The sequence below is a fragment of the Lemur catta genome, chromosome 14, assembly GCF_020740605.2.
Source record: "Lemur catta isolate mLemCat1 chromosome 14, mLemCat1.pri, whole genome shotgun sequence".
In the NCBI taxonomy this organism is placed as follows: domain Eukaryota; kingdom Metazoa; phylum Chordata; class Mammalia; order Primates; family Lemuridae; genus Lemur; species Lemur catta.
This window is the reverse complement of record NC_059141.1, coordinates 8,058,409-8,080,375: the sequence shown is the minus strand read 5'-3', so window position 1 is coordinate 8,080,375 and position 21,967 is coordinate 8,058,409. Positions and strand designations below refer to the sequence as shown.

At 36.1% G+C, this 21,967-nt stretch overlaps 1 protein-coding gene across 5 annotated transcripts in view; it reads right to left on the bottom strand.

The window, feature by feature from the left end:
• Positions 1–6,995: 6,995 nt before the first annotated feature.
• ATE1 (arginyltransferase 1) overlaps positions 6,996–21,967 on the bottom strand; it is a 117,346-nt gene continuing 102,374 nt past the window's right edge. For all 5 annotated transcript variants that reach the window (XM_045567768.1, XM_045567771.1, XM_045567766.1 and 2 more), the window contains one exon: positions 6,996–7,764. In XM_045567768.1, coding sequence (XP_045423724.1) covers positions 7,586–7,764 — 179 coding nt within the window. In that variant the 3' untranslated portion in view covers positions 6,996–7,585. The remainder of the gene's footprint in view (positions 7,765–21,967) is intronic.

The following is a 21,967-nucleotide window of genomic DNA, read 5'->3' as shown; positions in this document are numbered from 1 at the left end:
AAAAGGGTAGGCTGATTTACTCATGTGAGTTATCCACCAGCTGTATGTTAAACAGAAGTAACCAAAACCGTAATACTCTGAAATTAAAAAAATGTAATGTTAAAAAGAAAGTAACATTTATTACTGTTATAAATGAATTAATAAATATTTTAAAACTTTGGGGTAGACTTCTTTTGAGAGATGCATTAAAATCATTGCTATAAATTCAGAGATTGTTACTGATAAATTTATAAATATTTTTTTCTATTTGATTAAAATAAACATGTAACTAGAATAACTAGAAACTTGGAAGAAAATTTAAGATGCAATATTACAAAATCAAAATAAAATAGCAGGAATACTGTGTAAATATTTCTGAATTAATCTTTCTGCCAAATTGTTCTTTAAGGAAGCATCATGTCTGTACATAGCTTAACTGTAAATCATAACAATGATTAGGAAGCGGACACAGTAATGAGATACTACAAATGTACACATATGCATAACTGCACTTATAGGTGAAACTAGATTGCACAATGGAAACTGCATACAATGTCAAACCACAAAGTCTGAAAGTAAATTGCCACTAATGTTCCACTGGTGTTTTATTATACAGAAACCTAAAAATGTGCCAAAGCATGACACATTTTAATTTTTTAAATTGCCTTACTGCAGTGCTGTCCAATAGAACATACTGTGAGGATAGAAATGTTCTGTATCTACACTGTTCAATGTGGTAGCTGTCGTGGGTTGAATCGAGTGCCTACAAGAAATGTGTAGGTCCTAACTCTAGATACCTGTGAATGTGACCTAGGGTCTTTGCAGATGTATTATTAATAAATTGAGGTCATACAGGATTAGCTCTAAATCCAATCAGACTGACGTCCTTATAAGATGAGATGATGCAGAAACAGAGAGAATGGCCATGTGAACAGAGGGGCAGAAACTGGGAGTGATGCAGCTGCAAGCCAAGGCACATCAAGGATTGCTGGCAACCAGCAGAAGCAAGGATGAGGCAAGTAGAGTTGTCTGGGTGCTTGAGAGAGAGCACGGCCCTGCTGACACCTTGATTCCAGACTTCTAGCCTTCAGAACTGAGAGAGAATAAATTCCAATTGTTTTAAGCCACCCCGGCAGCCCTAGGATAGACTGACCCAGTAGCCATGGCTGGCCACACGTGGCTACTGGGCACCTGAAATGTGGCTAGTGAGTCTGAGGCACTGAATTTTAATTTTAAATTTTAATTAAATACACACATATAGCTAATGGCTACCTTATTGGACAGGGCAGCCTTGGCAGTTTGTGTGACTCTCACTATGGGCTTAAAAAATCCAAACCCTTTATTGAGTTGATTCTTTGAATCAAAACTGAGAATAAGTCATACCATAGCTTTAATTAAGCACACATTGTCTCTTGCTGTGCGTGTGCCTGTATATGAAATATATACACACATGCACGCACACACACGTTTCCTTTAAAAGTCATGAATTAACTCACATCAGCAACAGTTACCTTCCAAATTGCAGTCTGGCTATCTCTCAATATTTTAAAATATGCTGGACAAACACGTAGAACTTTCCACATTCAACTGAGCTAAAAGCCTTAAGCTCTGAATTCACAAGCCTCAAATAGCTGTTTTTCTTGTTTCATGATCAAAAAGCTCCATTAGTAGAGAGATGCTATTCAGACTTACTGAATACTGAATTAACAAAGTGTGATGAATTGGACTTCATGAAGTATTCATGAGTTTTCATTTAACACTAATTAAATAAAAAAGGAGCCTATGTTAAATGATTTTAAGACCCTGGCATAGACTGACAAGCATGAAAAATTAAGCTTCAAAAAAAATTCAATCAAAAATCACATAGTTGAATTATACAAGAATACAACATTTATATCTTTTTCTTATAATGGCTCTAGCCTGTAATATTAAAATAAATAAAATTTAAAAACCATTGAATCCAACTCTATGATCAAAGAAACAATATTTGTGCTAGTCCCCAAGAGGCTGCATTATGCATGCCAGACAAGTGAAGGATGCCCCCTCCCTAAGGGGGCTGAAAGAAACACTTACTTTTGAGTGGTATCAGAAATGTCACGACAAGAAAAAAAAAAAAAAAAGAAATGTCACGTACCAGTGTTTTTGTAATAGCACTTTTATTTGGAATTGCTGTTTCATATTGCAGGTGAAGAGGCATGATGAGGAAACAATGCCACCTGTGTTTGCAAGCTATTTTGAAGCTCTAAAAGAATAAAAATTTGGGAAACAAAATATATTTAGACGTATGGTCTTGCTGAAATAGTTAATGGGCCAATATTTTCTGGATAGGACTGGCTTGAAGAGACCAACTGTGACAACCAACTGGATATAATAATGCAATTTTACTTAGATTGAATCTCAAAATAAACAGCCAATATATTTTAAAAAGTAAAAAGCTTAGCTAAGTTAGTAATAGTGATATGGTTACCTATCCTTTCTAGTAAACCCATTTTAAAGACCTCTGTTCTATAATCAATAAACCAGAACCTTAATTTGTTTTAAATAACCTTAAGCTTTTAAAGAACATTTCTAATTGGAAATTTTAGAGGTATGCAAACTGTAAACACAGTAGTGTAGGTCTCCCAAAAAATATCTAGTGGAAGGGACAATGAGAGTTTTAAAAGCTACATGTTCCCTGAACCTTCAGTTAAGGAGAAAATTCCTACTGTCTGGTGAAAGGCAAAGGGAACCGGGGATGAGAATAACGTTAACAGCTGTCTTAGACTGTTCAGGCTGCTGTAACAGAATGCCATAGATTAGTGGCCTGAAAACAACAAAAATTTCTCACAATTCTGCAGCTGGGAAGTTCAAGATCAAGGTGCTGGCAGATTAGGTGTCTGGTGAGGGCCTGCTCTCTGGTTCACAGACAGTGCCTTCTCGCTGTGTCTGCACATGGTGGAATTTCAATATATGAATTTTTTGGGGGGGACACAAACATTCAGTCTACAGCACCAATTGTTGCAAAGAACTGATAAGAAACCACTAATGCTAGTTAATTACAACTCCTACTACCCATAAGAAGGGGCCAAAGTCTTAAGGCCTATTTTCCAAAAGATTATGGATATAGTTGAATATTATGCAGGCATTAAAAAGATTATGTTCTTCCTCATTTATTTTCGTGTTCACAGTATATTAAGATGTTCACAATATATTAGATGAAAAAATAATGAAACAATATACATAGTATGATTCCATTTTTCTTTAGAAATAAGACATATACATATGTGTAGGCAGAAAAAAGTTTGAAAGGAAAAATACCAAATGTGAATGGCAGTCAGTAGCAGTAGTCAGTGAAGGGATTAAAAGTGATTTTTATTTTCATCAGTATTCTTTCCTATATTGTTGAAATGTTTTCAGATGAACCTACTGTCCATTTCCAATAAGAAAAATAAAGATATATACATTCTGTAACATTTAAATCACTCAGAAATAGGATTCAATTTATCACAACCTACCATGATCTACTTCATTGTAAAAAAAAAACACTAGTAAATGTATTCCATAAATATATGGTAAATTATTATCAACAATTAAAGCCCACTTTGCTTTAAGAGATATTTTTCAAAATGTCTGTGTAAACAAAACTTTGTAAGAGAAATTATATTTGAGTTTGCTACTTAAGTCCTATTTTCAATCTTTTTGGGTAAAAAAAAATGTCTGTTCTCTAATTTATCTTGCAAAAATCCAGACATTTTGCTTAGAGTGAAAATTATTTTACTCTATTTCTGAGAAAGGAATCCACCATACTTTGATTTACGTAACCAAATGGTCTGGAACTCCAACTACTGAAAATTAAATTTTATGATTCATATAGCCAATGTTTTATCTCTGTTCTACATATTCACTGCAGGTGAAATGTATTAAAGAATTTGAAAGATGAAAACATATGTCTTTTAAGTAATGACCAGCAAGAGCCACTGCAGATAAAAACAGCTTTATTTTTTCCATTCAAGTTTTATCAAATGGATTATTCAAAAAGCACGTACAAAAACAAGAAACATCACATGCAATAGAACTTGTTTTGCCTTATAGTCATTGGTTTTCTTTTGGAAAAGAATATATACTTGAATAACTTCAAATTCAAACATTTCCCAACTGTTTCCCCATCATCTTTCCTTCCTTCCTTCCTTCCTCCCTCCCTCCCTCCCTCCCTCCTTCCTTCCTTCCTTCCTTTCTTTCTTCCTTTCTTTTTTTTTTTTTTTTGAGACAGAGTCTCGCTCTGACACCCTGGCTAGAGTGCAGTGGTTACCATCTTAGCTTACTGCAACCTCAAACTCCTGGGCTGAAGCATTCCTTCCACTTCAGCCTCCCAAGTAAATGGGAATACAGGTGCACGCCACCACCCCCAGCTAATTTTTTCTGTTTTTAGTACAGTGTCTCACTCTTGCTCAGGCTGGTCTCAAACTCCTGAGCTCAATCAATCCTCCTGCGTTGGCCTCCCAGAGTGCTAGGATTATAAGCATGAGCCACCATGCCTGACCTTTCAAGTTAACAACACATTTTAGTTAACTGTTCACCATATCTTTCTCATCTTTATTCATACTGAAATCGTACAATGTCTATAAAATCAATGTACTCTCTAGAAATCTGAAAAGATTCTTTTACATAATAGATTCTGACATGTTAAGAAACCACACATAACTATTTGCAAAATGGATGAAAACAGGATAACCCATTTGAAAGTGAACATAAACAATAATAATTTCTTATCTAAATAATTTTAATTAAATGAATATATTTATCTGATAATAGCCTCTATCTTTCAGAATATAAAAAAAGTGCTCAGATTACATTTAAAAAATAACACAAATCTCATAGAACTGAATAATTTAAATAAAAATGGTAGCACGGGAAATCAAAATTATATCTTTGCTCCCAATAGGGAAAGGTAGGTGTGAATTTATTTGCAATCGGAAGGGGACACAACACTAAGATTGCAAATGCAAAAACTTCCTGCCTTGAAAAGATATAAACTGTCTTTTGAAAGGTTCTCAGGTGTCTTTCTTTAGATGAAAGCCATTAACATAAAATTGTATCTGTCCACCAGACTGCTTGTCAACTAACAGAACTGGGTCACTTTCTTTGACTGTCCTTTTCTAGCCCACTTTTTGGAGGATTTCCACTCAGGTCTCCAAATAATAAGTGTCCTTTGAAGACACTTTGGCTACTGGGATCAATACACTATTCTCAAAAAAACATATGCATGAATATAGCAACTGAGTTGAAGAATCTTCATGACCAAGTCACTCTGAAGCTGCACTGGAGCCAACCTAGAATGCCACCCTCAGGGACAGCACAGTGGTTCACAGACAGGGATGATAAATTGTTTTCCTGTGAGGGAATCCAAAATGGATTCTGCAGGAAGAAACCAGAGCCGTGGTAAGATATTAGATTCGAGCTTTCTCAAGAGTTGGGATCTTTATGAATGCTGTGCTACAAGCTAACCGCAAAGATCAAAGTAGGATGTGATGCAGCTGAGGACATCAGCGTGGACATCCAAATGCCAAGGGAACCAAGTACTGATCCTACCCTACTTATTTTAATAATACTGAGATTATTTACCACATTTTCTAAAGTCTTATTTTGAAATTTCCTTCAAATTTCAGATATGTCTATAATTTACTGTTGAGGAAAACAGCATGTAGAGCATAATTCTATCTATATTAAAATTATATATATATGTATATATAATAGCTTTTTCTCTCAGTATGGTAGGATTTTAAATTATTCTTTCTTATACTTTTCTTAAAGTTTTAATTGGTTACAGTATCACTTTTGTAATCCAAAAAATCATAAAATGAAACTACCTTCATTTTAGAGAGATAAGAAAAAAAAAAGTTCTATATATTCTTAGGGAAGCTCCAAGAAAAAGTTTCTCAAATGCTCTTAGGAGACCATTTTGAAGGTCAAAAATTCCAGAAGAACGTAAAATCTTTATGATTAGAGAAAGTGGCTCTGCTCACTACTCTGTCCCAGTTAGCAAAGTACCCAGCACACAGCAGGTGTGAGAGACATACACAGAATGAAGAAATACGGTTGACTTGGACTTTGAATTTGTAGACATTTGATTTTTAAAACCACTGTTTTATGATCCTTGTTTTTATTCTAGCTAGCTGAAGGCTATTCTCTAAATGTTTAATTGAAATTCAATGCACTTTACAGAAAAGTTTAAAACTTTTTTTCAAAGATTCAAACTGCTAAGTTTTATAATATAACTTTTAAAAAGCTCAATCAAGAAAAAACAGAAAAATGGGCAAAATGGGGACTGAAAAGGGCTTGGTGGCCAAGCAGCTGGCAGCAGAAGAGGGGATCAGCTGAGAAAGAGTGCACAGGAAAAGAACCCTCCTCTGTTCTCCATCCTGTTTCCAAGACAACTTGATTGGAGCTGAGAATTGACGTGTCTCATTCTCTTCCTTGTACCTGGCATGGTGCCTGCCACCATGACAGCAGACACTCTCTGAATGAGCAAAGGGCTCACTAAGAGAAAGTGAGAGGGACAGAAGGGGCTAGCCTGGCTGCTGCTTTGAATCACCAAGGACAGCATCTACTCTCTGACTCTCAAATCAATGGGCAGGAAACGGATTGTTCCACCTCTTCTCCTGGAACACAGAGGTCAGCATGATTCCTACGTAAATGTGATTTGTGGCACAGCTATAAAAGTAGTCAGATATTTACTAATTTTCACCAATAACCAAAGATAAGTGTCCTGAATTCTAAGGAATGAAAAATTGGTTCCTATTTCCTTTGGCTGAGGCTTAGATCAAAGCAGGAGCCAAAATTTTTCTTTAAAAACTCCATTTCTTAGATTTTTAGAAATAAAGCAAATAATATATAACTAGAATAATTATATATTTTATTGTCCAAATTTGGGATGCTTTTGAGAGTAAAAGAGAGCACATAACAATTATTCTAGGGAAAAAAAATTATGCCAAAACAACAGACATGAACAGGACTGTCCCGAACAAATGGACACCCGATGCTAACACAAGATCCTTTTTTTAATATTTATATTTTCTTTTTCAAGTTCTCTATTAAGCTACATAATAGAACATTTGGCAGCAACTTAATATTGAACATTGCATAACAGCACAGGTTTGTTCTCTTGAGAAGACAGATCTAAGTGATGAAACAGACTTTACACCGTCCCCACACGTAAGGTTTTCTAGCATAACCTTGTGTTTTACGTGGGTCTGAGGATATAGTCTGTTTTAATTTGTGTAACAGAACAAAATAAGCACAACTGTGATTATATTACTTAGATTCACTTCTTAATTTTACTTTCCAAGATACTAATGAGAAATTTAGCATATCTTGTAACAGAAACAATCCTCCAAAATGATAAACCCAACGATGGGGCTAGGTTGTAACACAGTTTTACATGTCTATAGTAACCATGAGATTCTCACAAATACATTGCCACAAAATATTTTTTAAAAGCCATAGGATAGTCAAAATAAAAAAGTCTAATTTGTGGCTGGTTACGCTATTTCCCCAGAGGTGTTGAGCACGTACCGTGTCACAGATCAGCACACGAGGAGCACGTGGGCTGGCAGGGCCTGCCCTGGGCTCAGTTTCTGAAGAGCAGCATCCGTTCGGAACACGCCTGCCCCACCAGGCTCGCGTACTGCAGCACCGTGGCCTCCTCGCTTGGGTCTTTCTGGTGTTTCTTATAAACACCGTAAGGCATGATGGCTTTCTTGTGAAACACCTGCAACCGGTCAAGTTCCTTACAGCGACCTTCATCCACTGCAAGAACAAAAAACACTGGTTAAAAGTCACGTATCAAATTACTTTTCATTTCCTAATTAAAAAATTTTTAAGTTGAAATATAAAAATTAGGTATCAAGATGTCCTCTTTGATCAGTATGTTCAAATGAGGATGGTTAGCATTAATATTCAGACTAACTTGAGTATGTTAGCAAATAAATAACGAACGCCACACTGAAAGGTAATAAACGACAGCTCAGGAATCAAGCAGAGACAGAATTGTACGCAACTTCAAAACTGGCCTTCTACACGTTTATTATTTTCTAATACACAATAAAGTTTACAACTCTTTAGCATCTTTCCTGAGTCTGATTTAAATCTTCTTGGCCTCTCCTTGTGCCAACATATTGTCTGAAGTTTTAATCTCTGCACTAAAGCTTTTGGCTGACTGCCAGGTTCTGACTGACCGGGTTTGGGCAACGGGCACCTGTGTTCTTGGGTAGGAGCGCAGACTCCTAGAGCTTTCATGGAAGACACGGCAGAGACTGCTGGTGGCTGCCACTGTCATTCCTCTTCTCCCATTAAAAGAACCCCTGGTTTTTATCAGGGCACACAGGTCTCCCAGAGAAGGCCTGTGTTTCTCAGCCTTCCTTGTGGCTGAGTGTGGACTCATATTCAAGTTCTGACCAATGGGATACAAGTCCAAGCGTTTTATGGGAGTTTCTAGGCATCTTTTTAAAAGGATAGCTGACCTACACTTGTGCCTCTTTCATTTTCCAACCTTTCCCTTACCCTGCTGTCTGGAACATGACTGTCATGGCAGGAGCCCTATCCTCTACCTGGAAGCTTACCTTTAGTTCAGCAAAAACAAACACTGGAAGGAACCTGGGCAACTGAGGACTCCATGGAACAAAACTGCCATACCAGCCCTGGGTTGCCCATATTTAGAAATTTACATAAAAAATAAACTATCTTGTTTAAGCCATATTTATTTAGGCTTCTATTATTGGCAGTTACTACTAACCCTAACTAATACAGAGGATAATGTTATAATAGCTACTAAAATTTACAACATTTTTATCATTGACTCAGCAAGTCCACTTCTAAGAACCATCCTACGACGGTGGTTCTCAAGCCCAACTATATATTGGAATCATCTGAGGAGCTTTTTAAAAACATCAAAATCTGGATCCCTTCCCCCCAGGTCCTGACTGAAACACAGTTCTGAACAGAACCTGAGCATCAGTGTTTCCTTAGGAGTGGATTGAGAACCACTGTCCTAGAGAAACACCCATACATTTTTACGTATGTATGAGGATGTTTACAGTAATTCTCCAACACTGGAAAACTGGGAACAACCTGAATGCCCATCAATGGAGAACTGGTATTTGCTTTCATCTTTATTAGACCTCCTCACCCCCACTTCTGTGCAACCAGTCCAGCGGAATGTTTCATGTAGTACTTCAGAGCTTCTGCTGTGCTTTCATTAGTTCACAATTGCTTATAATGGAATCCATTTGTTACGCGCTGATTCAAATCTCCCCAAATGACCTAATGCTCTTGGTTTTCGTTTCATTACGTTGCACCTTTCATGTATACTTCAAAGCAAAATGTTTTTAACAGTGAAAAGGTGTAGGGGGCACTATCTTAAGAATATTAAAACTCCATTCTTGTCATCAAATAAGCCAACCAGCAACCAAGTCAATAATAGCGGTAAAAGAAATTGTTTTGTTCCAGGGCCAATCCTGGAACTCTCTCCTGTGTCTTTCAGTTCTGACAGATTTTGACACGGAAACTGAGTCCTTGTCTTTACAATATGCAGCTACACGATTTGTTCACAAGACCATAAAGGTTGAGACTTTCTAAAGTATAGTTCAGCTTTTCATGGTTTAAAACAAACCTTTAAGAACTCCTCCTATTTCCCAGTCATTTCTTCACAAGTCTTGAACCTGTTACCTAACAGCAGCGCAAAAGCTACAGAATCAGAAGGCCCTTTATTATACGGCAGTAGCCCTTTTAATCCAAATGTGTTTCTGTTAATTATTTTTTAAGATCTCAACTATTCCTTTAATGTGTTTTGAAAAATACAAGTATTGTGACTAAGAACAAATACAGCAGTACTACAAAGCGCTTTTTCATCTATGCATACTCCTTGAAAAATCACAATTTTAAAGCACTATTTGTTTTCAAAAATACTTTCAAAAGCGAGCACTTATTAAAGAAATGGCTGAAATTTGTAGTTTGAAGCCAGGACTATGCTCCAAAAGTAAGCCCTAGTACCACTGCAAATTCAAAACACGCAAATGTACTTACTGGTCTCTTTTATTTTTCTTGCTGTCTTGAATGCAGTTTGAGTATTTTAAGAAAACATGTTCAAAAACCCTAATTTTGGGCTAGGGGGGTGGAGAGGATAGGGTCTTGCTATGTTGCCGAGAGGCTGTCTTGAACTCCTGAGCTCAAGCAAGTCCTCTTGCATAAGCCTCCTGAGTACATGGGATTACAGGCTGACACTACAGCACCCAGCTTCAAAAACCTTAATTTTAAGAATGACAATATAACATAGTGGTTGACTAGCTGTATTGCAAAAGAGCCTTTGTTTTATCAAAGGATTTACAATAATGGATTTTTGAACAGGATGCTTTTAACACATTAACTGCCATGTGAGTCGTATTTAACTCACACCAGTTTTGAGCCGGGGGCCTTGTGAAGCACATATAACTCACACATCTCTACCTTGGGAGCCACATGAACTACTTTTCCAGTTGCATATAACTCACACACAGAAAACAAATAACAATTTTTTCATTAAATTAGAAAGGATTATTTTGTTTTTGAGGTTTGTATTCTTTTCCATAATAAAACACTGTAGTCCCAAGGAAAAAAAATTTTTTTCTAGTGTGGCAGTCAATGTGTTTAAAAAAAAAAAAAAAGAGACATAAAAAATACAGTTCACTGGACTGCATGCAACTTTTTTGAATGCATTATTTCAAAAAACAGGGATTATGCAAACTTAGTAAACTAGTTCAAATGTACTTATTTACATTAGTCAGTATATCACAGTATCTAATCTCCCCTCCTCCCAACACTCTCTAACTTCAAAGTCTGCACAGGCCAAGGTCTGAAAATTAAGCCATGTCATTAACTTGGAAAAAGTTTTCTTGGTTTAATTTGAAGGTTTGAGAAATTATATGACATTACTTTAAAATGAAGATCAAAGCTCCCATATGAGCAATCATTTGCTCTGGATTTATAAGGCTGGTAAAGATGGCAGGTGAGAAAAATGCCAATGAGAAAGTTCAAATAGCACTAGTATTATTACAGAGCTCTACAGAACATTTTCATTACATTTTTTTTTAAGCAATTGTCACACTTCACAACTTATGATCTGGAAGAGATAGAAAACTTCTTCTTTCCTAAGGGAACTTAACTTGGATCTAAATGTGACAACAGAACTCAAAGTTCTTGACATTAAAGGTTCATACTCCTATATTAAATAAACTTCTCTGCTGTTGCCTGGTCATAGAAATTATCTGTGCAATTTACAATTAAGTGACTGAAAAAGAAATGAAGAGAGAAAAAACTGAAATATATTTATTTAAAATTTCCCTACCACACTCAAATGCATCTTTGACTATATAACAAAATAAATGAGCATGGTGTTTCAGTCCAGAGTTTGTCCAAGTATAAGCCTACAAGGTCACTCCTCTCTCAAAAGGCAGACACATCTGGACAAACAAGACACTTGGCAGACAAAGCTAGTTACATTGCAAAGAAAACAAAAGCAAAGAGTTATTTTTAAAATAAAGCACACAATTGTGTAGTTTGTAAAACATAGATGATAAACAATGATATCGTATGATATTACAGAACAGAATTTTGTTTATTTTTGGACAGTTTTCAGTTAAATATCTAGTTGAGAACATAATCTTTGTATGCACTTGATCAATAAAACTACATAAATAGACCCCAGTAAAATATGCAAAATATTAAAATCCTGACTAACATTGACAGTAGAGTCTCTGTAAGAACATAAAAATTTGTGCTATAGTCCTAAGTCTAAATCTACTGTAGAAGAGGAGGAAAAGAACCAATTTGGTACCTCACCAATTTACAAGTGACATTTCTTACCCAAAGCTTATATGTATGTCTACACAAGAATAAAATGCACAAAATGAAAACCATGTGCAAAATTTATATTTCAGTTATTAGTACCTCTAGAATTAAGAAACAAGGGCCTATTAGCAATGAACAAGAAAAGCCCAGAAAAGTCACCCTCATTGACTTCATTTGTCGTCGTAACAACACTGAGTCTGCGGTCCTGCACGTGGTAACTCCTTCCACTGTTCAGCTCTCTGAGCAATGCTTTGTAGTTTTCAGTGTAGTGGTCTTGTATGGCTTTTGATAAATGTTTTCTAAGTACTGTATGTCCTTTTATTTTTTTGTAAGTAGAATTTTTTAAAAAAAATTTCTAATTGTTTGTTGCTGTTATGTAAAAAATACAATTGACTTTTGTATATTAACTTTATGTCCTGCAAACCTACTAAAATTCACTTACTAGTTCCAGTATTTGTTTAGTGGACTCCTAAAGATTTTCTATGTAAACAGTAATTTTTCCTATTCGTGACTCCAATAGAAAATACATAATTAAATAATCGATTTAGACTTGTGATTTTAAGTAAAAATTTAGGTTTATTGTGTCTATAAATGTAATTTACTAGGTTTATAAGAATACTTTGTCAGATAAGTGAATTAAGAGGAAAAATGAATACATTAAATTTATTTTTAAAAAGCATAAAATGTTTAAAGAAATTTAATTAGCATTTTATAAATGCAAACATTATTCAAAAGCCCCTTAAAAATAATTGCTAATATCTGCAGGACTTCTACATTAAAAATAAGATTTATAATTTGCATTCAAACCCTTAAAGAAAAAACAGATGTTACTTTAATAGACTGTTACTTTAATGAACTGAATACTAATTTCTAAAATCGAAGGAACCTTGGAATCATCTTTCCTACTAACAGGAAATATGCTCATGAGCACCAAAAATTTCACATTTGACAGTTAATACCTGCACACCCCAAATTTGGAAACCTAACATACGTCTTTGGAAGTTGAGATAAACCAGTGTCTTTCAAACTGCAGGCTGAGATCTTTTAGTGGGTTGTGAAATCAATTTACTGGATCAAAACAGCAATTTTCTTTTTAATAGAATAACAACAAAAATGGGGTGCATCGTATTTACTGAGGATAAATACTATTTTATGAAACTTTGATTTCATTGTTATACCTATACATATATACTAGGTTGAGATATAAAATGTATTTCTTTCTGCAGGATGTAGTTAAAACTGTTAGAAAAACAGTTTTAACTACATCCTGCAGAAAGAAATCACCAGCAACACAAAATTATCTTTTCCTAAAAAATTATATTCTGTTTATTCTCTACAATATATTGATATTTGTAAGGAGGCACTTAATGTTCATTGAGGGTTAACAGTGTTAGAGCTATTTGGTAAATACTTCATTTAGGACATCACCATTCTTCCTTTTAAATGACACCAAGAAATAAAAATCTTCTGACAATGTAGATGCTGCCTTGGCTGTTTCAATGACCTTCAGGTTAATTCTACATTAGGTTTCCAATCCCATGGCCATGGCTTGTCATACCTCTGAAATACTAATAACAAAATTAGACACTCCCTCGGAGCACCATTTCCCACCTTTCCAGCTTGTTCAGTTATTCCACTCCCATAGTTCTCAGAGACCTCCAGTCCTTTGACCCTTCCTATGACATCCTGTTACACTCATCCTCTCTTCAGGTCCTTCCTAACTGAATTCAGATCCATTCCATATTCAACCATTTCTTTGTCAAAAGCCTTAAATTCCTGCCCTTCCACTGCACTGGCCCAACAAGTTCCCAACTCCGGAACAATACAACTGCAGCAGCCAGGCTGCCAAAGCAGCATCGCATCTGCATGGACTTTATGGCCACCAGTCTCACCCAGGTCTGGCAAGGTCCTCTAGCTCCCATTCTCAGCAGCTACTCAAGACACCTGCTCCAATCTCTTCTCCTGCCACCTCCCTCCTCACCTGCACCTACTTCAATAGGAACAGAAAAGGCATCGGGTGAGAAAGTTCTCAGCTTACCGCAGGAACACCAGTCTATTTATCCTCACTTGTAGTAATGCTTAGCTTTACTACAAGTGAGGATACTTAGGAGAGGGACGCCCTCTCCTAAGAGAGGAATGGTCTTGCTTATTACTAAGGCTAAGCGTCCCACTGGTGCTCCTGAGCTTTCTCATGCTCTTCCCTTTTCTCGGAGAGCTTGACAGATTGATTCTCACCCCTCTTCTATACCTTTATTTGTTCCTTGCCCTCACCCCCATCAGCTTCTGAAAATGCTCAAACCTCTCCTCACCTCCTCCATCAGACTTACCTCTCTAGCCAGTGTCTTCAAAATTAAACTTCATTATGGTCCCTTTCTTAACTACCGCTCCATGTGTAAGCCACATTCCATTCCCATCAAAACTAAAGCAGGTCTTTGGATGCGTCCTTCTCTCAGGTCCTTTCAGCAGAATCTGCCACTGATACTACCTCCTGCTTCTTGAAAATGCTTCCTGTGGCTTTCTTGATCCCACGATCTCATGGCCTCCTCTTACCTCTCTGGCCTTTAGTGGAGCTATTCCTCTGCTCGGTCAGTACAGGCTGGGGCCAGGGCTCTCCTCTGCTCTTCGCTCCGGCAGGCAATCTCATTCACTCTGGAGGCTCCCATCCAGGGACTGTGCCTGCCACATCTGTGGCTCCTTCCCAGACCTTTCACCAGATTTTCAGACCTACAAGTCCAACTGCCTCCTTGACACCTTTATCAGATGTCTCAAAAACACCTTTTATTCAACATGTCCAGAACTGCACTCACCATTCTTCTTTTCTGCAAAATCTGCCCTTCCTTCCAAGTTTCTCATTTCAGAAATAAAGCCAGCATTAACTCAGTTTGTGTCAGAACCTACACGACTCTCTTGACAACTCTCTCTCCCTTACCCTCATCACACACAAGTGACCACCCCTCATTGTTACCACCCTAGATCAGGCCACAGTCATCTTCTACTTAGATCACTGCACGCACAACCCTTCTACCTGGTCTCCCGATCTCTGGTATCAACCAACTCCCATTCGTTCTCCACATGTGGAGTAGAAATGACAAATCTGCTCATGCGCTCCGGTGCTTAAAACCTCTTCACAGCCTTCCATCACTTTCAGGAGAAAAATCTAAACTCCTTATCATGGTTTACAGAACCCTTCATTAATCAGCTGCATCTCTCCCCCTGCCCCCACTCTAAATACTAGCTGCACTCTTTGCTACCAGACCTTCTGAATGTGCTCTTCTCTCTGTCTGGAGCACTTACTTGTGTTCCTTCCCCTGTTTACATCTTAACTTAGAGTACCTCATCCAAGAAGCTTTCCCTGACCTCCCATACCCCATCCAACTCTGGACTGAGGACCCTCCTATGTGTACTCACTGCCTCTTCTAGTTCTCCATGTGAGACTTACCACACCTTACTGAGTGTACCTGATAACTGTCTGTCACCTCCACTAGGTTCCCTGAGGGCTGGCCCTTCCCATTAGAAAGCATAATACACCTGCATTAATAAATATATGTTGAGTGAATGCACTGACAAATTCTTCAAACTTATGTTACTAATTCCTGGATTGTTCTGCTATTTCAAATTAAGCTAGCTTTTTGTTTGTTTTTTTAGAGTTCAATACCTTCCCATGTTTTCAGTCCTTATTTTATCTGCCCCCATGCAACTGGCATAGTCAACTGACATCAGGCAACATGCTACCTCAGTCTGCACTTTTTCTGTATTAGACACCTTTTGGGCATTGCCTCTCATCCCCTTGGCCTTACCTCTGACTCATGCCACAGTTACAGTGCACTGTTCTGTGAATGACAGGCAGGCAAGGTCTGTCTCTCTTGCCTCCCGCCTTTCTAATGCAGCAGCCTGGTGTGCATGTAGGAGCCTGCTCTGTGTTTATGCGTGTGCACACTGAAAGTGCACAGGCATTAACGCCCAAGGGGACAACCATCAGACAGGGGAAAATGGAAGCCAGGAGATAAGTACTTCTTCCATTGGTCCCTTAAGGGCCTATTCTGAGATGTACACATCTCAAAAGGACAGAGCTCCAGTCCTTGAAGTAGTGAATTACACAAAAACATATCCTTCTGTTGCCTTTTCTTCCTTCCCTGTTTCACTCTCCACAGTCTCTACTCCCGTTCCTTGCCTTGGGACCATTTCCCAAATAGATTACCTGAATGCCAGTCCATGTTTCAGGATCTGCTTTTGGACAGAAACCAGGTGAAGGCTGTCTCTTCAGCATTAGAAGTGCTCAGAACTGTACTCTGGTTTTCTTATTTTGACAGGGGAGAGTAAAGTAGGTAACTTTAATTCTTTTCCTATTGTTAACATGTCCTCCTTATTTTCAGACAGATTTCATTTTATCATCAGTGAACAATCCACAGAAGCACCAGCAAGTCAAGTCTCCCCTGAATGATATCTATTTCAAATGAATAGCATATAGGAAAACACATTTCTTATAAGAAGAGGAATTTTATCCCAGTTTCCATATTTATATTAAAAACATTTTGCTATCATCATATAAAAGAACATTCTCATAAAATAAATAGACCTTCTCAAAGCTTCATGGCATAGCCTACTTATTTTCCTGCAAAGAGACTAAATATTAACATCCACAAAAGAGAATCTAAACAGTTTGAAAATACCTCACAGGAAAAATGCAGAGACCCCTATCCTCATACTGAACTTGGGTGTGAATGATTTAAGAAACCCTTGGATTGTTCTGTCTTTGGGTCTGTTCCTCCCATAACTAGTAGACATTGTACTGCATATCAAACGATGTAGGCTCCAAAAGACAGTACCAAGTACCCTTTAAGAATTTCTCTCAATTAAGCTAATGATTCATGTTCTGTCACTGTAAAGTCACAGCTAAACCAAGAATATTTACTGGGAATTCATAAGGTAGGAAAATGTCCGATCAAATGCGATGATTTTAAAGCTGATGAATAGCTTGATGCTATCCTGGGATACCATCTTTTGCCCCTTTATTTATTTAATGTTTAATCATTCCATGGATTGTCAGAGATCTCTAAATCTATTGGCTAAGCAAAGTTTTAAAATTCTCTATATTTATTGCCGCCTTTCAACATCAAACAATTTTTTTTAAAAGTTCAAATTTTTTTATAAACAGGCTGCACAAAGATCATTAATATTTACAGAATTTCAATGCTTTTTGGGTAAAAAATTTTTACTTTCATTACAATAAAATATCCTTGTGAAGTAGTTACATGCCTTCTCAAAATTTTTAAAGCACAGCACCAGTACCTAGATCAGAGTATTATAAGAACTCTATTATTATCGATAATGGTAATATTATTTTTATATAAAAGTATCTGGAATCAATGCCCTCAAACTCTGATACATAGATGCAAACTCCATTTGTAATATGTTTAATGCTTAAAATTAAGACGTCATAAAACTCCCATACAAAAAACAAGTCTCCTAAACAGTCCATAGCTTTGCCAAGTGTTATAGAGTACACAGACTGAACCATGATTCTTCTATATTAAGATTCACATTTTTACACAATTTGATATCTCTGGAACCCATATGCATCTTACAACTGATGGAGTCATGGTCTAATTGGCAACACTTTTTCTTAGTAGTATATAAAATAAAAAAAACTTAAAATTGGTGATGTCTTATATTCAATAGAATATTATAGTTCACCCAGTACTTAAACAGCAGGTATGGGCTTTAGTTTTATTCTTTAATTGGCATTTTGGACAATCCCCTCATAATATAAAAAATGTCATTTTTTTATTACAAATAAACAAAGCAGCACTCTAAGATGTCACAAAGCAGGCAGAACTAACATTTATAGATATGTTCCAAAGCATCATATTTTTGAGCTTGCCAAAATGATACTGAAATAATTTTTATTATTTACTACCAAATTAAATAAAATTAAAAACTGGGTTACTGTAAAAGCAATTGCTTATTTTGAATTTTTAAAAAATCTATTCCACAAGAAAAAGAGAAAGGGATCAGAGAAATATTTCCTTACTAGCTAAATGGAAATCTTCAGTCTGCTTTTCAAACCTTTTAAGAAATATTTTAGTCTGTCTCTGGCTCCAGCAGTTTTCAGTTGTTGGCTTACTGCTCATGCATGGCTTACTGAGAAAAGACTGGGTGGTAAAAATTCATAAAACAGTATGTTTTAAAATTTCTCAGCAAGACTGGGTTTAAAATACTCTTTAAAAATGAGAACAGCCATTGATAGCTTTCAAAGTTTACCTTAAGAAGTCTTAGTTTTCACATTTTTTAAATAGAAAATGCAAATAGTATAATACTTCAGTCATATGCACAAATATTATAGGAAAGACTTGTTTTTTTGTTCCTTGGTGTCTTCATTAAAAGACCATGCAAATTAGGGAAACGAAGTTTATAATTTTTAAACCAGGAGTCCATATTAGCACTATGCTAAATTTTGGATAAGAAAGTATATCTTTGAAAGGAAAATATGTGGGAAAAAATAGTAACAATATAACAAAGTGAGATTTTTAAGTGGATACATAGTAAATTGAAAAATTAGGAACCTGTAATGTTCTACGTTCTCCACATTAAAACAGTCTCCAGATTCACCAAATAAAACAGCCATATGTCCAGGATATTTTCTTGTTTTGATACCTGTTTCTTTTGTGCCATCCAGTAGGGTACAACTGTTTCTACCTACAGCTGGCTACATCTAAGCACCATCACCTTTACTGGCAATAAAGAATATATATTTATTAAGTATCCAGCAAGCAACATCATTCATTTTGCAATTTCAAGTGGTAATTCAATTTCAAATGTACATCTGAAAACAATTTTACCCTTAGAAGTATTAAAAGAATAACAGCTACAGCCTTCATCTAAAATAATTAGGAAAGATACTGTCCACTTAGTCATAACGTATCACGGCAGTACATTTTTAAGAGGCCCTAGGAAGTTTGTCCTAGGAAATTTGGTTTCTCATTAGGCATTGTTTCCCAGGGATTGAAATGGCATTTTGGCTGAGGTATACCCTTTTGAGGGACCATAAATACAGCATTCAGGAAGTGATGCCAAGCTTGGAGAAACAAGCAAGTGGATACAGGACAGAGCGCTTTCTGAACCTGTTTTTTCCATAGACAGTCAAGGTCAGAGTAAGACTTACTTTTACTATGGGCATATGCTAGAGAAACTATAGAAGTACAGAAAAAAAAAAAATGCCAGGGACCATGCCAACAAGAAAGAAGAATAGAGTAAACAGAGAAGAAAAGAGAGCAAGAGCCCTTTTGAAACAACATAAAATAACACAGTTTGGAATCTCAGAGCTTCAGGGACCCAAACTACGAAAAAGCTCCTTTATATTAGTTTTGATTGTCAGCAACAGCTGGAAAGAGTTACAGTGTCCTAGAAATTCTTTATCTTCAGAAATATAAAAAGCACTACGTCAAAGTTAGATACTTTTACTTTTATAGCAAATTTAAGTTTGATTCCCTTACTAAATCATCTATGATTTAGTTATATTAGAGACAAATTAGGAAAATTTTTGCAAACATTTCAAAGTATGTATAGAAGAGAATGAAATCCAGACTAATCTGTGGTAAAAATACATATATTACTATAATTAGAAATAGAAATAAAAATTATTCTAATTAGTCCCTTTAAAATGAATATTAAAAATAAGTATTAAAATTACAGAGTAATGTTTGAATTTAAATTACTTTTTATCCTCTGATAAAAACAAATGTTATCTGTCATTTTTGCAATAAATAATATTTGAGGGGTCAACACAAAACATTCAATTATGTTCAGAGGATAAAATGAGTAATGGGAATATAGGATGGTGCTTGGGAAACAGTATATGTGCAACAAGGTTTTATTTCTTATAAATCTAGAACCAAGGCTTTTAATATCAATGAGAAATAATACAACATTTGTACAACACTAAGAGTCAAATCAAATCACAGTTTATCATGGTTCCAACACTAACTCCAAAATATAGGGGCTACCCTTTCAATGATGCTTTTCTGTAAAATATCTACATTAGACACTGCCTGTCACATAGTAATAGCATTTATTTGCTGAATGACCAAATTAATGGTCAAGGAGTTTTTAGCTTCCAAAAGTAAAAAGTAATACAAAGTAAAAACAACAACAAAGCATGCAGCATGATTCTTGTTTTGTTTTTTTAAAAAATACAGATATATGCACTGGAAATAAAAAGACTATGAGGAGAGCATAAAAATATTAAATAATTATTCTTGCTGCATCATGTGACTATGGGTCATTTTACCTTTCTACTTAGTACCGGTTTTATGCATTTGGGCAAATTTTCTACTAGGTTTCTCAGTAAATATTTTAAAAATAATAATTTACACAAAAAAGGTGTGACTGTGATACAAAATTTTCAAAATCTATGCATAATCAACTATCAATTTAAAAAACAATCAGAAACAATCAGACTTTAACTTAAAAATCATTTGAGAAACTTCTGAACTCCTTTCTTTGGAGTAGATAGAAGTCCTGAATTGAAAAACAAAAGACCTATTTATGAACAAAAGGATCTCTTTGGAATTTTCTAAGTTGTCTCAGTTTGTCAATCTCTCCTCGCTTAGTATCACAAAGCAATAAACACAAAAGGCTTTTACAGCAGAAAACCATGGAACCCAAACCTCCACAGAGGAGGGCGGGCCAGGGACAGACAGTCAAGGGCAGGGAGGGTCTCCAGAGGCTCACAGCAATTCGGATGGAGGAAACATGATTTTTCTTACAACTGGCCACTGATGCACCTTGAAGCCACATTTTTTCTTACTGAGGCTTATGGTGTTCAACTGTGCCTGTTACAAAGTAATTTAGCTACTAAACAGGAGGGAGGAGAAACAAGATTTAGTGAAAAAAGCACCATGCTGACTAATAATATTGCCCATATTAAGCTCTGTATTTTCTCTGAGTCAGAGTTTGGGTCGTGTAAAAGTAAAACTGGCCCCAGAGAAGAGAACCGTTTCTCACAGATTGCCATTTAAACCTCCAATGACCATGTTTCACAGCAGGCTCAAAGCATTCCAGCATGTAACTGCATTTTAATTTCCTAAAACCACAGGATAGAAGTCTGATTTCACATACTGTCTGGACTGTGATATTCAATACTGATAAAACTGTACTATTCTCTTGAAAGTTTCAAAAATTTAGCACATGAAAAAGGATCTTCATTTTCTTCGAAGCACTATTCTCAAAGAAATTTACTCCTGAGTTTTATAAATGAATTCTTAACCATGAATATTAAGAGCTAAAGCTACTGCCATAAGAAATGCAACAACATGGGGTGGGAGAAAAAATGTAATTTACTGGATTACAGAACATGCAATATATTCATCATTCACCAGGATATACTATGTTCTCAACAAAAATGGCTGTTTTGAGACTTAAAAATCTTCTTTGCCATGAAATGCTCATTAGTGCTTTTTGGAAAATAATTTCAAAATCTATTAACATGAATGAATATTTACTTGAATGTCCATTCAGTGCATGGAAATTATTCAGCCACCTTCTCAACTTTATAAAACTAGGAGAACTTGGGATCTCTCTAATCACCAAGCATTAGATAAGAGAGGTAACCTTTAAAATAGATCAAGAAGGAAAAAGAGAAGGTGAAAGAAATAGTGTCGTAAGATTGGGAGTTAGAAATAAATTTAAGATCATAATTCTACTCTGTTGGAAGGAACTTATGAAGATAAGCTATCATACGTGAATATTTCAGTAAGATGTTTAGCAGTTTTCTCCATAAGGGACTGGTCTGACCTGACCTTGAGAAAAGCTATGAGGAAGATTTTTTTTTTTTTTTTTTTTTTGAGGGGTGAGAGGAGAGTCCATTAAGCATATGCCTTCCTCTGTAATACTATTGCCTTTGGCTTTGAGCCTAACTCCAAAACTGATTGACACATTTAATGTTTGTTTTTAAGCAACACATCTGTTTGATCAAGGAGGTGTAACTTTACTTAGAATGAAATGATAAGATTCTGATTAATAATAAAGCCCTGGTTATTCTACGGAACCTAAATACCTAGGAAACCTGGGGCTAACCCCAAGGTGCCTGGCATATGAGTTGGCTGGGTCCCTATGGCCACTTGTCATCAGA